The sequence below is a fragment of the Ricinus communis genome, chromosome 7 (genome assembly GCF_019578655.1).
Source record: "Ricinus communis isolate WT05 ecotype wild-type chromosome 7, ASM1957865v1, whole genome shotgun sequence".
Classification (NCBI taxonomy): domain Eukaryota; kingdom Viridiplantae; phylum Streptophyta; class Magnoliopsida; order Malpighiales; family Euphorbiaceae; genus Ricinus; species Ricinus communis.
In genome coordinates, this window is record NC_063262.1 from 26314381 (window position 1) to 26334664 (window position 20284).

The 20284-nt window shown below is 36.1% G+C and overlaps 2 protein-coding genes across 2 annotated transcripts; one reads left to right on the forward strand and one right to left on the reverse strand.

Annotated features, from left to right (window-relative positions):
• The first annotated feature begins 4700 nt into the window (after positions 1–4700).
• Positions 4701–16660, forward strand: LOC8288337 (ribonuclease E/G-like protein, chloroplastic). The gene is made up of 14 exons (XM_015722626.3): positions 4701–5032; positions 5736–5836; positions 7386–7567; positions 8305–8551; positions 8640–9769; positions 9876–10193; positions 10331–10372; positions 11373–11497; positions 12076–12223; positions 13046–13118; positions 14009–14121; positions 14430–14549; positions 14920–15075; positions 16218–16660. Exons 1-14 carry the CDS (start codon positions 4899–4901, stop codon positions 16395–16397), a joined length of 3069 nt encoding a protein of 1022 aa, XP_015578112.2. The 5' UTR covers positions 4701–4898; the 3' UTR covers positions 16398–16660.
• Positions 16661–17071: 411 nt separating this feature from the next.
• Positions 17072–19349, reverse strand: LOC8288338. Its single transcript, XM_002524556.4, has one exon. The coding sequence runs from the start codon at positions 18975–18977 to the stop codon at positions 17256–17258; it is 1722 nt and encodes a 573-aa protein (XP_002524602.1). The 5' UTR covers positions 18978–19349; the 3' UTR covers positions 17072–17255.
• Positions 19350–20284: the final 935 nt, after the last annotated feature.

Consider the following 20284-nt stretch of genomic DNA (forward strand, 5'->3'; position numbering starts at 1 on the left):
GAGAAATGATTATATTTTGGTTATTCAAAATTTTCCCAAATGCATATTTATATAAGTAAAATTATATATTGAAAAATTTTGGAAGAAATTATAAAGGATGTTTTTATAAAAGAATTTTGGGAAAATTGGTATTATAATTGATTAGTAGTATTAAATTTTAAGTTGGAAATTGATTATTTAATTTAATTGTGTGTTAGGACTAAATTGGAAATTTATTTTGGAATAAGGATTGAAAGTATAATGTTATTTTTATGGGGTTTTAATGGAAATTTGTGAGCTTGGTATTTTTGTAAATAAATATGTCCGTCAGGGGTATTTTTGTAATTGTATATTTTCAATAATTCACATTTGGCCCAAATTAATTAGTTAAGGACTTAATTGAAAGGCTAAAGGAAAGTTTAAGGGTTAAATTGGAATTTTGCTGGATGGAATTGTAAGTAATTAAGAAAGTTGAGGGACCAAACTGTAATAAGGAAAAGTTCAGGGGCAAAATGTCGATATTGAAAGGAAAGAAAATCGGGGAAGAAGAGAGGTCGGGAGAGGAGGAGCCTTGAGAAGGAGGCTGCGGTGTCGGCCAGGCCGTGGCGTCGGCCAGGGGCGATGGTAGCTCGCGAGGAGGAAGATGGCCGAAGCTTCCTTGCCGCTGGCGCCCGGCGTCGGTGATCTTGGTGTCGATCGACTCCTCTCGCTCTTGGCCTTGTTTTGGCGGCAGCGGTGTCGACAGTGGTGGCCGGAAACGGAAGATCCAGTGGAGAGAGAAAATGGAGGCAGCCGAGGTTTTTCAGCTTTTCCGGTGAGCTCCGGCGGAGGATGGACGATCGGAGGACATATCCCGACTCTACTCAGCTCAAGCTTCGAAATGGCACCGGTTTGGTGGCGATCGGGCTCCGTTTGCAAATCGACGGCCGTGATCGTCCGCAAATTTCTCCGGATGATCGGGTGTCAGATCGAAAAATCGGAAGCGGAGATCGTCATCAGCGCGTCGTTGTGAGTCTGATGGTGTGTCCAGATCGTTGATCGGACTTCGACGGCTGGAGGCGAGTTGACCGAGCGTCTCGGTAATTTTATCTGGCCGTTAATCTTGGAAATCCTTTGATTTTAAATTTGTGTCTATTGGGTTATATTGAGTATTTGATGATATTTGTGAGTCATAAATAATTGTATGTCAGTTTGCCTGCCTCGTATTTTGTGCTATGTGGCGGAGTCGGGAAATAGTAAAGTTTGGGGACCCGACTCCCGTTGTTTAAATTGTTGGATATTTGGAGTGTTTTTCCGGCAGTCTGGACCCGCTTTTTACGGGGGTAATGTTCGTGTTGTAGGGGAGGTTCTGCCGGATTTTTGGTAGAATTCTCCGGTCGAGATTCTTAGGCAGTCGGTCTGGAGTCTAGACCTAGGATTAATGATCGATTGTTTATTTTGATAAATTATTTTCCGTGATTAGATGATCATGCATTGGCTCGCTCCAACCGAGGCACCGGAGAGCTAGGAGGTCGCCCAATTCTGTGAGTTAAAGTCATTTAATCATTGCACTATTGCTAAGTTTGATTTTAATATGCTATTTTGGAAGTTTATGCTTAATATGGTTATTAGTATCGCAACGTAAATAATTTTACTGAATTATTAATTATTAAAGGTAATATAAGTATTATTATAGTAATGTTATGATAATACCAAATATTATCGATTTTCCACATGAGTTGCACGATGTCTTACTCTTAATTGTTAATTGTTATTTTGATATGGTTGAATGATTTCATTATACAATGATATTTATTATATGTGATGATTTCGATTTGGGGATGTGGCTTTCGTAGAACATGCCACTTTGATGGGTTACATCGGGACCGCGTCATAGGTAATGATCATGGACATGTAATCGGATTTTTATGGGTTTGCCACGGTGAGCATGGCTCTCTGGGCTGATTTGTGTAAATTCACGGTCGAGCATGGCTCTGGGCTGATTTGTGTAAATTCACGGGAGGTAAGGTCCACTGGTCGAGCATTGCTCTCGAGCGGCTTATTTGGATACTTAAGTCACCCGGTGGAAGTAAGGTCCCTAGTCGAGCTTTGCTCTCGGGGGCGCCAGTCTTATTGGATTAAGAGAGCCAAAATGGTACATTTAGAATTTGGGGTTAGGGTTCTCTTGAGCCACTCGTCCCGTAAAAGTAGAAATATATTTTTATTTATTCATTTATTGATTTATTATGGTATGATTGGTATTTATGTGCATGGTTTGATATCTTGATTTGAACAATCTATGTTTTCTAAGAAAAATGCAATAGTTCCCAGATTATTTGATTTTAACTCACTCTCGGGGCGGTCTCATTTTCTTATTTTTGATTCGTATTTAGTCCTCTCGCGACTCTTATTCAGCAACTCCTTCATCATCGGGTGATGTATTTGATTTGGTATGTAAATTGGTAAATCTTAGATTCTCATGAGTAGTAATAGTAGATGTATCGGTTGTAAATTTTCGAGTTTGGTCTCGCCTAGTTTTTCCGGGGTATTTTGTAGAATGTAAATTTAAGATAAATTGTGGCTTTAATAATATTAATTTGAGATGAGATTTGTTTAAATAAGTGAGTGTCAGGCTTACTACGGGTTTCGGTGGCCTTAAGCCTACCCATTCCCTAGTGCCGGTCACGGGCCCACGGGTGGGGTCGTGACATGTCAAGTGTGCCATACTCCTCAGCAATAGGGAGTTTGATGTATGCGATGGTTTGCACCAGGTCAGATATAGTCATGCAGTTGGTGTGGTAAGCAGATTTCTCTCTAATCCTAGAAAACAACATTGGGAAGCAGTGAAGTGGATCCTTAGATACCTAAGAGGCACCTCCAAGTTGTGTTTGAGTTTTGGAAAATGTGAATATGTGCTAGAAGGCTACACAGATGCTGATATGGCTGGTGATCTGGATCATAGAAAGTCTATTTCGGGTTATGTGTTTACTTTTGTAGGGGGAGCCGTGTCGTGGCAATCCAAACTGCAAAAATGTGTGGCTTTGTCGACTACAGAAGCAGAATACATTGCAGCCACTGAAGCTGGTAAGGAGCTATTATGGTTGACTAAATTGCTCTTAGAGCTTGGTATGCAACAGGAAGAGGCAGTTGTTTTCTGTGATAGCCAGAGTGCCATAGACTTTAGCAAGAATGCTACGTATCATTCTAGAACTAAGAACATTGATGTGAGATTTCATTGGTTGAGAGATGCTATAGAGTACCAATAGATGAAGCTGAAGAAAATCCACACTGATAAGAATCCGTCAAACATGTTGACGAAGATAGTTTCGAGAAACAAGCTTGAGCTTTGTTGCCGGCTTGTCGGCATGGATACCAAGTGATGACTTGAAGATCAACGTCTCTCTCTCCATGGGCTGGAGGGGGAGATTGTTGGTGTTGGGCCTCGTAGGGTCTAGCCCAAAAATAACTTGGCAAAGGAAGAAGAAAAAAAAATAATAAGAAGAAAACTCCTTCCCTTTTTTTTTTTTCCAGTGTGTGGGTGTGCGACGAGGCCAGAAAAGAAGAAAAAGAGAAAAAGAAAGAAAAAGAGAAATAGAAGGTGGTGAAGAAGAAGAAAACGAAGAGAAAGACGATCTCTTTGATCTTATTGCCTTGATTGAGTCTCTCCCAGTTGGTAAGAAGAGTATTTCTTAGTTTTCTCAAATCTAGGATTTGCTTTGATTTGGATGAAATTGGGGTTTTGAAGTGGGTATTTTCATAATGTGTTATCTTTTGTATTATCTCTCTATTAGCAAGTATATACCTCAAGTTTAGGGCCAAAACTTGAGAAGAACAATTGTACCCATTTTGTTGGTATAGTGAAAGCTTGGTGGTGTGCCTCGTGATTTTTTTTTTCCCTCCAAGTTGAGAGGGTTTTTTCCACGTAAATTTGGTGTCTCTTATATGATTGTGCTTAATTATTAATTTATTTTGACTTGTGCACTTGAACATTGAACCTTTGGTACCAATCGGTACGACGCTCATTTATCCATTTTTTATTGGTTGATTACCCAATTGCATTTCTCTTATTTGTTATTGAAAGATAAAAACAATAACATAAAGTTGACATGAATTTTACTACTAAGAATTTCTAATTGAGGTGAAATAAAAAAATTTAAAATCAAAAAATAAAAAATATTATTTTTCCGTCTTAAAAAAATAGCTTATTTTGATATATATATATATATATATATATATATACTAATTGAGATACAACAAGACATATTATAGGATAAACATAAGACAATTAACCATAAATAAGTAACTAAACTATTTACATAATCTGTCAAATTTGACAGCAAATATTTCTTTTTTTAGATTGCTCACGCCAACAGGATTAAAAATATAATATTTTTAATTAATACTATTAATCTTTCTTAATTTTTCTAAAACACCTCTACTAAATTTGTTATGACAACATAATTTTAAAATTTAAAATATGAAAATTAGTGACAAGTAATAATAATAATAATAATAATAATAATAATAATAATAAGTTGAGATAGACCAAAAAGACTATGTTCTTAAGATGGAATGAGTATTAATTTTGAGAACAATTATCAAAATACATGGACAAAATAAACTGAGAATTCATGAGTTTTGATAATATTTTAACTTCAATGAAAATATTGATTAAAATGGAAATAAATCATTTCTGCATAATATTTTAAAGAAAAAAATAGAAAAAGAAATAAGAGTAACACTCACTCGTGTGCGCAATGGATACAGGTGCAACACCACACAACGCAAGGCGCCAACGAGCCAATTCACCATCCGAAGTTTTATCCTTCATCGTCTTCCCTTTTCTCCTCTCTTCATGTTCAGTCTGTTAAGGTCTCAAACTTAAATGATAGGACTACCCATTTTGCGCTTCTTTATTTACCATATGTGTACTCTCTCTAATGGCTTCTCCGCTTCGAAGTCCACACACCTCCACTGAGCTCCAATCAACCAAGAGCTTCATGGCCCACTCTCATTTCCTTCGCAATTATCGCACACCCAATTGCTTCCTTGGCACCGAGAGGTTCTTATTACCGTAAGTTATTTTTATCCATATTGTGCTTTGTATTGTAAATGAATATCCTTTCTTTTCTTATTTTCTTTCCCTTTTTAAAGTAATTTGAACTGGGTTGCTGAGTTTTTGCTGTTTTATTGAATATTTATGGTTCTTGCTTACGTGGTTTAGAAAAATTTTGTAATTTTACATGTGGATGATATATTATTGGGCATTTAGTGTTAAGGTGAATAAACTCAGATTTTTTTTATTCATCTGAATTTTGAGTTGCGTGTTAATTTGGTGAATTTGGATTGAAAGAGTATTAAGCCTATGCTTCAGGAATAGAAGTAGCCTGCCATTTTAAATTCAATATTGTTTGCTTCTCTAAGATATTTTTGGTGCTTGTAATGTAGAATTTTGTAGGTGCTTGTACTGTTGTGCTTAAAAACATGCAGCTAGTACGATTAATGCCAAAAAGCCATGGCAATTGTTTGTGCAGATTCTTGGTTACTTATAATAAAGCTTCTAATTTTGCAAACAAGTGGTGTCTTTTCCTAATTTAAAAATTGCAATGCCTGAAATACTTTCCCTAGTGTAATGTATTTCAAGTTCTTTCTATAAGAACTATGAACTTTATTATTATCCTTTTTCTCGAATTTTTAATACTCGTTTTAATACTTTTACTTTTTAATTGCTGCTGCTTGTTTTCTCTAAAATGTCAATGATTCTACTTGTAAAACAGGTACACATTCCAGCATATATCTCTTGGGAATGCCTTCAGATTTGCAGTTTCTGTAGGCACCTGTAGTTCCCTCATGAGCCCTATAATGTCTATGAGAAAAGGTAATTTCAGGAAACCCTCACTTAAACAGTTATTGGTTGTATTTTATGGTTCCTTATCTGTTAGGTTCCATGGAATTCTTACTTATTATGACACAATTTGTGTGCTCATTCACATATTCCTGTTTGAATATAAACAATGTGGATTTTGTACACATTAAACTATTATTGAATCTCCTCATAGTGATTCTTTATTTCCTGACTTTTTTCTGGTTTTCATATCAATGATGTGCTTTAAATATTCTTGCAAGTGATAAGTATATAGGCCCTCCCCCCTTTCTCTACCCACTTGTAGACAAAGGTTTTAAATATCAGCATCATGAACTGTATTTGTATAAAAAATGACGCAATGGTAATGGACCAAATTGCATTGTCTCAGTTTCGAAGCTAAAAAAAGCGATTGAGTTAGAAAATGTAAGTAAAGTTTGAAAAATAAAGGAAACTGAGTTGTTTCGAGATTTTCTATAATGCATCGGGAGGCCAAAATCCTGTTAAGAAATGGGTGATACTTAATGCATTGGCTGTTATTTAAAACCATGCATGTAAAGGACTAAAATTCCCCCCTTTAAATGTCATTTGCAAGGAGCAAAATATAAGGGCGATATGAACAACTCACACATCTCATGTGCTGCCTTTTAGAAAATAGTGCATTGGCTGAAGTACCAGCCTCTTTCTCTTCCTATCGGGTAGATCGGCTAAGCTGGTGCTTCAGTTGCTAGCTATTGTGTGAATAGAAACTTCTGATTTCGACTCAGACAAGCTCGAATGGTTCATGAAACAGTTAGGCCTAATGGAAACATTAGAAACTGACAAAAAAATTGGATGTCTTTGTTTCTTTTTTCTATCTTTGCCGGCTCAATTCCTTGCACCCATCTGAAGTGGCAGCAGCTTGTACAAGTCTTTTTGGTCTTCCATCTTGTCAAATGGACATGGCTAGACATGAGATGAAACATTTACTCTTGATTGGCTTTGAACAAGGGCATTTTGATACCTTTTTCTAAAATTCCCACTAATTCGGCTCTATAAGACTGTATACCTATAAAGTGACAAAAAGACATCAAAAGCAACCTAGTTTAACGACAATTAGCACAAAAGGAATCCATAAATATTACGTAAGACTAGGTTTACATTTGGTTTCTCAATAAGTATGGACTATGCAAAGAAAAAGAATGAGCTCATAATCACTAGTGTTCATCCTTGCAAACTATATTATCTTCTTTTACAAAAATACAATTATATTTAGGGGAAAAGAATAGCTGGAGATGTGATATAAACATCCTGCAAATGAAGAATGCATTTTGAATTTTTCTTTCAGCGGACTCATGGACGTTAACAAATTTTGATCCCACTAGAGTTCCCTTAACATGAAATCGTTGGCAATTCGTTTAACTTCCACTTGTGAGAGCAAATCTGTTCCTAAATGTTTTCTCATAGCTTTTAATGGGTGGGTGTAATTTTATTTATAGGTATTGTTGTTTGATATAATCCGTTCAGGAAGTACTTTCCTATAGTTTTGAGTGGCTGATGGATATAGCACATTCTGATTTCTCAGGCCGTTCAATCACTACTTCTGGAGAATTGTGCACAGTAGTTTGGACTGTGGAAGCTGATTTGACAGCTGGTCAGCTTCTCTACATTACTGGGGAACCTATCTCATTAGGTGGTTGGCAGCCGGAGATGGCTCTCCTAATGTGTCCTACTGAACATGCAAATTTGTGGACAACTGAAGTCAAGGTAATTTTGCACAGATGTGATATTGATAGTGTCTGAAAAGTATAGAAATGTCAATTCAAGAAGCATCAGTTATATTCTGAAAGCCAATAGCTTTATTTAAGAAATAAGGCTCTCCATGAAGTGATATTTTCAGGTTCATGGAGATCTGATAATTGTAGATACGGAATCATTATCATAATAAAAGTATTGATGGTGCCGAGTAGATTGTTAAATATAAGGACTGTCAAGAGCAGTAAATTCTCTTTGTTCTATTGGTGCTGCCTTTTATCCTTTTTCTCCTTTGACAAACTACATAATCAATTTATTTTTTGAATTCTGTGCATCATATGGCTCTTCCATTATTTTCTTTTCTCTTATGAATGATTTACTCTCTCTATTTTTCTCCCTTTTCTCTCTTAGACACAATATATTGGGGAACGGATGATGCCTTTTCAGTGATTATTGCTGTCATTGTGGAAGATTGGTTTACTGTTTGCATGGTTGTTGAGTTCTCATTTGATTGATCTTAGGTCCATGAATGATTTGTCTCACATAAGAGAAAACAGTGTACAACAGAATTATTGATATTTAATTTTTCTCTTTAAGGGGATTAATGGATCAGGAATTGCTCTTCTCAATAGCATAAGTATTAGGGATATAGTCTTGCCTTTTCTATATGTTTCTAGTATGAGATACTTTATCAACTCTCAAATATGTCTTCACTGTAAATCATCATAAGCATTTGTTCTGCTCTGCAGATACCTTCAGGTGTCAACTTAAAGTATAATTTTTTCATCAAAGAAGAAAGACCAGCTTCTGCTGACCTCATTTGGAGACCTGGACCTGAATTTTCTTTATCGATTCCGGTAAAACAAGATGGAAAAATAATAGTGAGGGATTCTTGGCTGAAGAATAATATCGAGAGATCTCCACCTTATGTATGGGGGTCATGGATAGGGGAGACATATCTACCAGTGCAATCTCTAAATTCTGCTCAAACCAGAGGTAATGTCCCCATCTTGGCAGTCTATTTTATGAAGTTCCCTACCTAAAATTGTTTCTGAACACTCAAATATGTCCAGTACTTTGACAGATGAACATCAGATCATGAACGGCGTTGATGTTGTTTCAAAAGAGTCTGAGGCATTCCTGAATGATGTCACATTTGAGAATAAGTTGTACTTTAATAATAAGCATACAAATTCTGTTGGACAGGATGATCAAAACTTGGTTCTTTCTGAAAGAGACCAACCTGTTGAAGAGCCCTGGTTACTCCAATCATCCATCATCTTTGTTATCTCTAAGGATAAGATCATGCCCAATATATCCAAAAATAATAATATTGCAGCCAACGATTCAAAAGCATGGGATGCCAATAGTCAGCATCTCCAAGTTAAAGATAAGTTGTCGCCTGCTGATGGCAGTAATTTCATTTTAAAGGATGATTCTATTTCTACTATCATACTGATCAACTCTTCAATATGTACAATGCAAAGGATTGCTGTATTGGAAGAGGGGAAGTTGGTTGAGTTGTTACTAGAACCAGTTAAAACCAACGTGCAGTGTGATAGTGTGTATCTTGGGGTGGTTACAAAATTTGTACCCCATATGGGGGGTGCATTTGTAAATATTGGACATTCAAGACCTTCTCTTATGGACATAAAGCAAAGCAGGGAACCATTCATATTCCCCCCCTTTCGGCAGAAGACAAAGAAAGAAAAAATGAATGATTCTGGGCTTGATTCTCTTGAAGAGCATCAAGCTGCTGATGGAAATGAACATACATCACAAGATATTGAAGGCATTGATGATGTTGCAGAATTCATCTCCCAGGAAGATTTGGTGTCACTTCCACACAATGACCATGATGAGCATGAAGCTGATGAAGATTTTGATATTTCGGAAGTCAAGGAAAATGTTAATGGCAGTATAGTTGATTATGGTCAAGCAGACCCTAGATTCGAGCACTTTTTGGGGGGAAGACAGCATCATCTAGAAGGTGAAATCATGAACAGGGTTGTTCCTTCTGAAACAGAAGGATCAAATGGTTCTAAAATGTCTCAACCACAATATAGGAAGGATTCTGAGCATTTATTGGCTAATGATAACAAGTGGACTCAAGTTCGTAAGGGTACCAAAATTGTTGTACAAGTTGTCAAAGAGGGATTGGGTACAAAAGGTCCTACTCTGACTGCTTACCCAAAATTGAGAAGCAGATTCTGGGTATGTTATACCAAGTGGCATGCGACCCCTCAATGCCATATTTTCCAAATCTGGCATCTTTTAAACCCATTATAGTGTTTGTCTGAAATACTTTCCTGGCTTGCAGATATTGCACGCACGGTGTGACAGAATTGGAATCTCCAAAAAAATTTCTGGAATTGAGCGCACTCGGCTAAGAGTTATAGCCAAAACTTTGCAGCCTCCTGGTTTTGGTCTTACGGCAAGGACTGTTGCTGGTGGTCATTCTTTAGAGGAATTGCAGAAGGACTTAGAAGGTTTACTTTCAACTTGGAAAAATATATTGGAACATGCAAAATCAGCTGCCCTTGCAGCAGATGAAGGGATAGAAGGGGCAATTCCAGTTATACTACACACGGCAATGGGTCAAACGCTCTCAGTTGTCCAGGATTATTTTAGTGAAAAGGTAAGTTTCTTGTTTATCTAAAATACCACGCTTGCATTCATCTATCTTTTATGGTTTATTGTGCATCAAAATTTTAGTCAATAATATCACCAACTGCTTTGATTTTCTAATCTCAATTTGTATTATAATTTCTCTAGGTTAAGAAGATGGTGGTTGACTCCCCAAGGACATATCACGAGGTATGCTATCAGTTGTTAACCAAACAAGATATTGTTACCAATTAGAGAATACACGATCTATGTAGAGGTTAATGAGGGTTGACCTGTTAGTGCTTGCATGGATTAATTTCCTTTTTTATACCATTATTTCACCAAATAAGGATGAGCAAGGGGATTGGGCCAGTTTTCTGGAACTATGCTTAATCAGGCCTTCACAGAGATAGTATGCAATACATGTGGTGTGGAAATATAGGTAAGAATATGTTTAACAGACAGTATGGGTAAGAATATGTTTAACAGACAGTATGGGTAAGAATATGTTTAACAGATAAGGATTTGATATGGATGCATGTTTACTGTTAACTGTTCAAGATAGTAAATTTTTGTGTTTAGGCCAAATGCATATTTGTGCCTCTGAACTTTGGTCATTTAGTTAGTTTAATACTCTAACCATCAATGAACTTAACAGACACCTAAATTCTTTTTTGGGCGAGATTTTAGTACTTTTTTATATGTGTCTTCATTCAATACGTCCACGTGCATTATAGGAAGGTGTTTAAATATTATTAAAAATAAAGTTCAGGTGTATGTCAGATTAAATTGAAAGTTAAAGGTATTTGGATATTAAAAAGATAAAATCAGTTGTCTGTTAGGTTAAATCGAAAGTTAAAGTGTTAAATTGACTAATCGATACAAGCTCAGAGACATAAATATGCATTTGGCCTTGTGTTTACAAATTACATGCTATGTTATTTGATCTTTATTTAATATAACATTTCTCTGGTAGGTACCTGCTGCTATATCTAGAAAAGTATAGAAAGTGGTATCAAGGAAGGCCGAAACAATTCTAGTTAACGACCGTTTTACTTAAGTTGGATAAAAATATGTTTAAGTAGTATTCTTTATTGTGAAGAAACAGTACACTAACAGTTAGCTGCTATCTTTTTCATCTTAAATTTTTTGGGTGCTAAACTGACCTTTTCTCCTCCTATTTTGTTTTCTTTTACTTGTTTCTTGTTAGGTCACAAACTACCTTCAGGAAATTGCTCCTGATCTTTGTGATCGAGTTGAGTTGTATGACAAAAGAATTCCGCTTTTTGATGAATACAAAATTGAAGAAGAGATTAACAATATTCTTAGCAAAAGGTGAGGACTCAATGGTATCAATTATTTAGCCATGTTGCTAAACATTTAGTGCATTTTATATCCCTTGTATTTTTATGTCTAGGGACCTAGGTTTCATAATGATTTAATACATGCAATAATCTTCATGATGAGGACTTGAGTGGAAGTCAAAAGCACTATATTGACAGATTAAAAGGAACTACCTTCTGATCTTTGATGTTTCAGTGCACTTGATACCACTTCATTTCTTTTATGCTGACCTTAAAAAAATAATGGGGCAGTTTTTATACCTTGCATGTATTATTCTTCCTTAGGCATTATTCATGATTCATGGGTTCCTTTTTTCTAGTTGCAAAGTTCTCGTAGTTATTTTCATGCAAAACACAGTGCATAGATGATCTGAAACATCAGATATGTTAAGTGGATCCATCTGTTGATAGCCAGTGAACAAACAAATTACCCCCTGCAACTCTAAGATATAACAGTAATAAGTTTATTCATTTTAATTGGATTTTTGACGTAATTCTTCTCCCTAGGTTTTACTTGTTTCAGTGATCTCAATTTACCTTTATGATTGATGTCAGTCTTCTGCCTTTCAGGGTTCCACTCCCTAGGGGAGGCTCTTTGGTGATTGAGCAAACAGAGGCATTAGTCTCAATTGATGTGAATGGGGGACATGTAATGTTTGGTCAGGGGAATTCACAAGAAAAAGCTATTTTGGATGTAAATCTTGAAGCTGCAAAACGAGTATGTTGCATACTGAGTTTGCTCGTCATTCTAAATGAACAATACGTGGACATGATGTGTTAAATCCTTTATTTGCATTGATTTGCTTTTTCCAGATACATAAATCTCATTCATTCTCTTGGAACACTTAACCTTTGTCTGCAAGTGCTATATTGTAGTGGTTGTTAATAGCGGTTTCTTAGCAATTACTATATTCCTGTGGGTCAATCCCTGATATGAGTTAATCATGTCCAATTTTGTTTCTAATGGATTAGGGTTCCTCTGCATTGGGCCTTGGCTGCCCATGCGATCTTGTCCTTCCATGGAAAAAGCATTTTTAGTTGAGCAAATTTAAAACTAGATATCATTGATGGTATCTTATTTAGGAGTAAAAACTTCTAGGATAATCTGCAAAGTCACCTGTAAGTCTCATACGAGACAGTAATCTATGAAGAGAACCACAGCCCAGTAAGATAGAGAATTGAATATATCATATTGGATGATAGAGAAACTTAACAGCAAAAGGAAGCAGTGGACTTTTTGTTGATATAGCATTGGAGGGAGTTAAAGTTGAAATGGATCAATGTTGCACGTGTCAAATGAAGATAGTCGAACAAGTGGACATGATATGACACTTATCACTTCAGTTAGCAGGGAAGTTTATGAAATGTTTTAAGATAGGTGAGGCCAACACCTGGAAATGTATGCATATCATATACTCATACTAGAATCCAAGATGCATCATGGTTTTACTTGCAGTAAATTGTAACTGGATAAACAATGTGATTATGTTTTTTGAATCTACTAAAACCTTTCATTTTAATAGATCATTATGTGTTTCAGATTGCAAGGGAATTACGGCTGAGAGATATTGGTGGTATTATTGTTGTGGACTTTATAGATATGGCAGATGACTGTAAGTTAAAACTCTCTCTCTGTCCTTTGTGTTGCGTGCAAGCATGCGTACATGTGTCTGATTGCCTGCACATTTAACAGACCCAGCACAATAAATTTGAGGTTCTTTTGCAATGTCAATCTGTCGGTTATCTTAGCAGCTTGAGTTTGGTTTTCATACTCAAATTCTCAGCTTACAACTACCATTTATCCAATAACAGAAGTTTTAATTCCATAAAAGAGTAAATGAACGACTGCCATTTTACTAGAAAGACTTTGACATTGATGATTGTAGGGCAATTTCAATGGTTGGGAAAATGGTTTTGCTATTTTTACTGCTTCTGTAATAGATAAAACCTTTCTATTGCACATGCAGTTGTGAGGGAGCTACTTTTAAAGCCATTAGAACTATGGGCATTCCTGGATAGTTATTAGCATGCTGTGCATATGAAAATTTTGCTCCATGTTTTTTTACTAACCTTGGTTCAAATGTTTGCTTGGGAAGTCCTCCTGTGGTTAATTAACTTGGGAATCTAGGTGACCACTGAGAAAGACAGCACAGTTGTCTATTCATGTTCACGCTGGCCCTACTTTTATGTCTTATATTTCTTTTTCAAAAAGGTGGCAAGATTTAGGATAAGGGCAGTTGAGAAGAAACATTTTGTTTGATGTGATGATTGTTTGAAAAGGTATACCAGACATAATGGAATGGAATCTTGGGCAGCATACTAAGAAATTAAAGTGAATAGCTATAGAATGGCGCTGGGGAGAGACTCTTTACACTTCCCTTAAAGTGATGACTTTTTCTTTTTTTTTAAGTGGGTGGTTCAGGAGATGTATCTTGCTTTCTGTGGATATCATCCAAAATGATCAGCTTCGTACTTGTAATTTCTTTTGCTACTATACTTTCAGCAAATAAGAGATTAGTTTATGAAGAAATGAAGACAGCTGTTGAAGGTGACCGATCAATGGTGAAGGTCTCTGAATTGTCAAAGCATGGACTTATGGAAATAACTAGAAAGAGGGTATGTTGGCCCCATTGCGGTGATCTTTTCTTTGTTTCTAATGTTCCCTTACTTTTGCTAAGAGACATGGCAATGAAAAATACTGAACTGAGCCTTATCTCATCTATTTGGGATTGGCTACAAAGAAGCAAAATGAAAGTAGTATATGATATTTGTTTGTAGAAAATTGCCATTACATTCAAACAAACAGAGTATTGTACTTTATGTATCTCAATTGACAATGTTTGTTTAGTGCAAGACTGTTTAAAGTGCACGACTGTTTAACTGAGAATAACTTATATATCTAATAATGGAGCAATTTTGGACAGGTTCGACCTAGTGTGTCTTTTATGATTAGTGAACCTTGCACATGCTGTCATGCTACTGGGAGAGTTGAAGCTTTAGAGACCTCTTTTTCGAAGATTGAACAAGAAATTTGCCGATTGCTTGTAAGTATAGTTTGTTCCATCATTTCTAATGCTCTTGTTAACAACATCATTCCCATAGGTGCAGGGACCACCTCATCCTAGGATGACCCTGGGTTTCAAGACCCATGAAAAGCTATTGGCAAACAAATCAGCTCTGTAGTCCATAATTGTAGCTTGTTCATGGATGAAGCTGGGCTGGGGTTTTGGAATAGTTGGGTGTGGGGTTGACTACTGGCATACTTCTTCATTGGTGAAGAGAAATGATGCTAAAAAGTCCGATACCAAAACTTGCAAAGAGTTGTGTTTAGAAAATATTAGGAATAAAACTATTTTCTGTGTCATTTTCTCCATCTCTCTTATCATTTATTGGTGTCTGCTTTGTTTCTGAAAGGCAATGATGGACCAGAAGGCATACCCTGAAAACCCCAAGACTTGGCCAAGGTTTCTTTTGAGAGTTGACCATCATATGTGCAACTATTTAACATCTGGGAAAAGAACAAGGCTTGCAATCTTGAGTAGTTCTCTCAAAGTATGGATCTTGTTGAAGGTATGCCCTATCAGGAAGTATTTTATGATATTTATATATTCAGAAATTTCATGCAAATGTTAGGGTTATCAAAAGTTTTCAACTTCTATAATTGAGTGCTATTTAAATTATGGATGCACCATTTATTTTAATATCCAGTGATCTTTTGCTGGTGTATTTGCTTTGTTTAAAAATAACCTGCTTGAGTTGGTAATCAATCTCTATATTTTGGGAGAACTACTAACTCACGCTGGTTGACGACTAGTTCTGCAATGCTTTGATAGTTCAGTCATAGGTTCCACCTTTAACTTTCTTGCCTGACATGGCATTTCCTTGGTATAATTGACTTGTCAGAACATCTGCCACTGACAACTCGGCATGTCCATGGAATTATAATGGTTCACTGAGTATGCTGCTTTAAATGCCCCTTTTCCAGATGGCAGAGTCCGGATGAAATCTTTATTGCCCCCAATGTCCTTGCTGAATTCATCTCTTGGCAGGAGAGCTGAATTCTCCTGATCAACAATGTTACTTTTGCCAGATCGCATAATATAAATAAATTGATAAAATGAGATATAAGTCTACCCATTTTCTTCTTTATGGTGGCCAAGACATACAAGGCAAAGAGAACCAATATGTTCTTAATCAAGTTTATTTTAGAGATGCCATTAGAATTTGTTATGAATCTTTTCTTACTTCATACAGCTTGTTAATAGTATAGGAAGCTAAATTGCAAAATTTGCTTGCAGTATGCAGCATCTGGAAGTACCAACGAAGATTTATAGTTTTTTTCTTAAGAAAAGAAATTCACCAATTAGATCAATATAGTTTATAGGTCTGCATACCATGATGGTGCCTCATCTCGGGGCTCAGCCCCAGGGGATTCTTGTAGGTTACATAAGTATGCATTTGGGCCCCTCTGTTCCAGCAAGAGAAAAATGTGCAAAGAAGAATCATTCTTTAACTTGAAATTGATTTTTTGGGACTCCTATTTCTTGCCTTGGCTATTTCTTTATGGATATGCAACAGCAGATGATTGTTTTTCATTTTTCTGTCTGCAAATATTTGTTCCTTGTGGCAAAAACAGTAACCTGGCTCTGACAGATATTCTCTCATAATCTGCAATGCTAAAGATGCTGATCACTAGAGCTTTGACTCCTCAGGTTGCTAGAGGCTTCACTAGGGGAGCATTTGAGGTGCAGCCATTTGCAGATGACCAGGCAAATGAAAATCAGCATCAGGTTGCAATATCAGTGCTAAGACAAACAGAGACCAGAACTATCAATTCTGGCAAAAAAGTAACACTTGTTCCTGTGAAAAAGGGCAGGTCCCGGGGGAAATGAAATCAGCTTCGTACTTTCCATTTTTGTATAATTTTAGAATAAATTTTCTTTAATGTTTAATCTTTTCATTTACCGTTTTTATTTTCGTGTTCATACTAGGGGGGAAAGGAGTACAGTACTTTTGGTTCCGTACAATCCCCTTTTTGGTTGATGGTAGGATATGGTTTTGGAAATAGCTGGGTCCCCATGGTACTACTGTTAGGTCAACCAATTCTGCAGTGAACATTTTTGCCATGCAATAATAACAGTTTTAGATTACCAAATATTATTGTTTGTTGAATGCTACCAAAATTCCGTCCTCTAACAATTGCCAAATTTGGAGTACTTTTATCTCTGCCGTTTCTTGAGTGAATCAGAATTGAAATTTGCAGGTTTCGTAGTATTGCAATACACCTGTAGTAAGTTCTATATGGATTTTTCTATCTTTGTCAATGACTCATTACACGACTAATTCAGTTCCATAACTCCACATCATTTGCATAACGCAAATTCTGTTGCAACTGCATGATTCCTTCCAGATTCTTTTGAATATAAATCAACTAATGTGGGTCAAGAGACTAATGGCTTCTTCTACTAGCAACATGTGCCTATTGAGGAAAAATAACTGCCAAGCAATTTTTATCTTTCACAATGATATATAGTTTACATAAAATATAATCAAGCATGAGTGGCAATGATAATAAAACACTGAGGATACTAGGTTATCTTGTTCTACGATTACAAAATTCATTAAAATGCTACAGAAACTAACAAATAATGCTTACAGTTTCTCAAAGCAACACAAAGAAAACGGCTAGAAGTACAGGTGCTTATATTCCAATGCAGCAACAGAAAAGCACAAAACCTGGTGTATAAGAGTTAACTGGCAGCAGTATTGCAGGTGTTAATGCCATCTTTGCAATCATTAGTAAGATCATTGAAAGTCTCAATCTGCTTTTTCCCCCTCAAGAACACCTCTGTATCAACAGACACTCTCATATAACCATCGAATTCAACTGGAACACCTTTGTTAAGCTTGGTTGTCTCTGAGTACCACTCACTGTTCTCATCCCAAAGATCTTTGTACTCGTCTAGAAAATGGGTAGTATACTTGTCCTTCAAAGGATCGAAGAAGGCTGTATCAGGCTCATTTGTTGCGATATAGACATGCCTCCCATCTTCAATCTTGTCAGACAAGGTTGAAAGCAGTGCATCAGGAGACGTATCGGCTGCAAGATTAGGCCAGAGTTCCCTGTTTGCTGCTTTATCCCCTCTCTCAATGTGAACTGCATCATAATCCCAATTCAATCTTGAGGCGACTGCTGAAACAATATCCATCAACCTTTTTGACTTCCATATCAAATGCCAAGGCCGTTGAACAACAGACTCTGTCTCTCCTTCACATACTCTGTACCAGTAATTATCTGGTTCAACAGACCCAAATTTCCTCATAATCAGGGTATCTTTAACCTCTTGAAGCTTCACAGGCGTGACCCTAAAATCCTCCACAAGGTGAAGGCTCAACTTATCCTTTTTGTGCCATTTACCCCAATCATCCCAAAACTGAGCCTGGTCCAACACTGATGCTGCCTCCTTCAAATGTTCAAAATCAAAATAAAACCTGAAGTCCTTACCTTCTTCATTCTGATTTGAAGAACTATACATTGAATTCAAACATATAGTCAAATCCATAACCAATGTTCGGTTTAGATACTGAGCTTCACCTAATGCACACAAGAAACTCCACAAGTAATGATTCATACTCTTACATCTATCACCACCACCATTGTAAATCAAATACTTGCCATGACTAAATGAATTCTCTGATTCAACCACTGGAAGTGAATCATTCACATCATCCCCAATTACAGGCATTGCCAACGGCTGCCCTTCTTGCTTGGGAGGTGACTTTTCAAAACCAGGTTTCTGATTCCTCTTCTTCTTCTTCCGTGCATTTACACCTGAATGGTATTCTCCAATCCCCACAACACTGAGCGTGCAATTCTCTGACCTAGCTATAGAAAATCGCCTGTAGTCCTTATAAAAAGCTGCTGCCGCTGCTTCCTTAGGCCTATACCGCCATGCCATGTCACAACTAGTATCATTAACACCAGGGGCTGGTTTTCCAAACCGATAAAAATGTAAATCCTTAAAGTGCTCTATTGCCTTCCTCATCATCAAATGAAACACTTCTGGGTCCTTACAATCTATAGGACCAACACAATTTTCCGGAGTTATTTCAGGGTTAATATCAGTAGCATCAACAACAGCACCAACACTCGGGGTTTCTATATCAGTGATGTTAATTATTAACCTGTCAAGTGTTGTCTGGTTTGAAGCCATGAAATCCTCCCCAGTTTTGACCAATGTATCATCAGATTTAAAGGTAGCATTCGAAGTTGATGTAAGGAAAGTAGTAATTTTTGTTGATGGATGAAAAAGAGGGTCCTCAGGCTCATATGTAGCAGCAATAATAGTAAAAATTAAGACCCCTAATACGAATAAAGTGAAACAAAGATTCCCTATCATAGCCAGTGCATTTTGGCCAAGATTCTCTGGCCTAAAACTTCCGGTTCTTGATAAAGTGGACCGACCCAACATGCTTCTAAAATTGTTACTAAAATCTACTAAAGACTTAGAATTTGAAATGAACTCAGATGGGAAAATGCAAAAAGAAAGCAAGAAAATGCAAGAATTGAGCAAGATTGCAGGGTTTTAGATCTAGCAACGATGTGGTTTTGTGGATCTTGAAAAAAAGTTACAGACTTCGAGTGGAACAAGACGAACAAATCAAAGTACCAAAATAAAGAACGCAAGATCTTTAAATAAAAAAAAAAAAAAAACTTACATTGAATCTGATATATAAATGAAGATCAAGAAAACCCAGTTAGCAGATTCATATACATCTGTGTGTGTGTGAATGAAAGAGAATGAGCTGTGAGCAAGGACTGAGCCTCTTGTATAAGTTAAAAAACGCCGAGTTTAATAAAATATATAGACAAAAAAATAAAATGAAAACAGAAACAATTTAGGATCGTTGGTACAGCAATTGTATTTGCATGTGATTTTGCCACGTGGAAGCAGAAATTACGCGGGGAGTATGGGATCGATGTGGCTTTGTAATTTCTGTTTGTTTATTCATTACAATGTACACACCGACAATGGCAGAGATGTAAAAATAATTATCAGATCTGAAAATATATTATTTTATTTTATTTGTAAATAACTTCCCATTATTCTTTGACTTTCATGAGGTTTTTGTCAATTTTATAATTTTCATAATCAAGTCTTAATAGTCTTGGGGGAATTTCTCTCCCTTCTTATTTTATTACGTTTATGAGATTGTGAAGTAAAGTTTCGTGCTTGAACATAATATCCAAATTTAAAATTTTGATGAGAATGTTAAATCAGTTAATTATCGATGTAATTTGTCAGTTTGATTATAAGCTTTAGATATTGAGTAAGATTTTTTTACAGTTGTAATCAATGAATTTAAAAGCTACTTGAAATAGATTCAGAAATATTTAAATTCGAAATCGAACTACCTAAGTAGCGAGTTTCTTAATTTTCTACACAAATTAATTCGCGAGACTAATCAAATTTAAATTTAAAAAAAAAATAAACAAAGTATAATGTGATTTCACTTTTTAATAAACTTTAAATATATATCTTTTTGAATAAAAATATAATTATAAATAATAACAAATGTAATTATCTCATCATTAAAAAGTTCTTATTCATAAGGACTCGTACATTTTTATTCTAATCAGCTGTTTTTGTTGTTTGAACTTTAGATTATAATAAAGAAGTTATCGGTATGATGAGATTTGATTTGACGATCAAATAACATTATGAATTGTAAACTAAAAGATACGATAATGATCACTGATTAGAGCGATATTATTGAA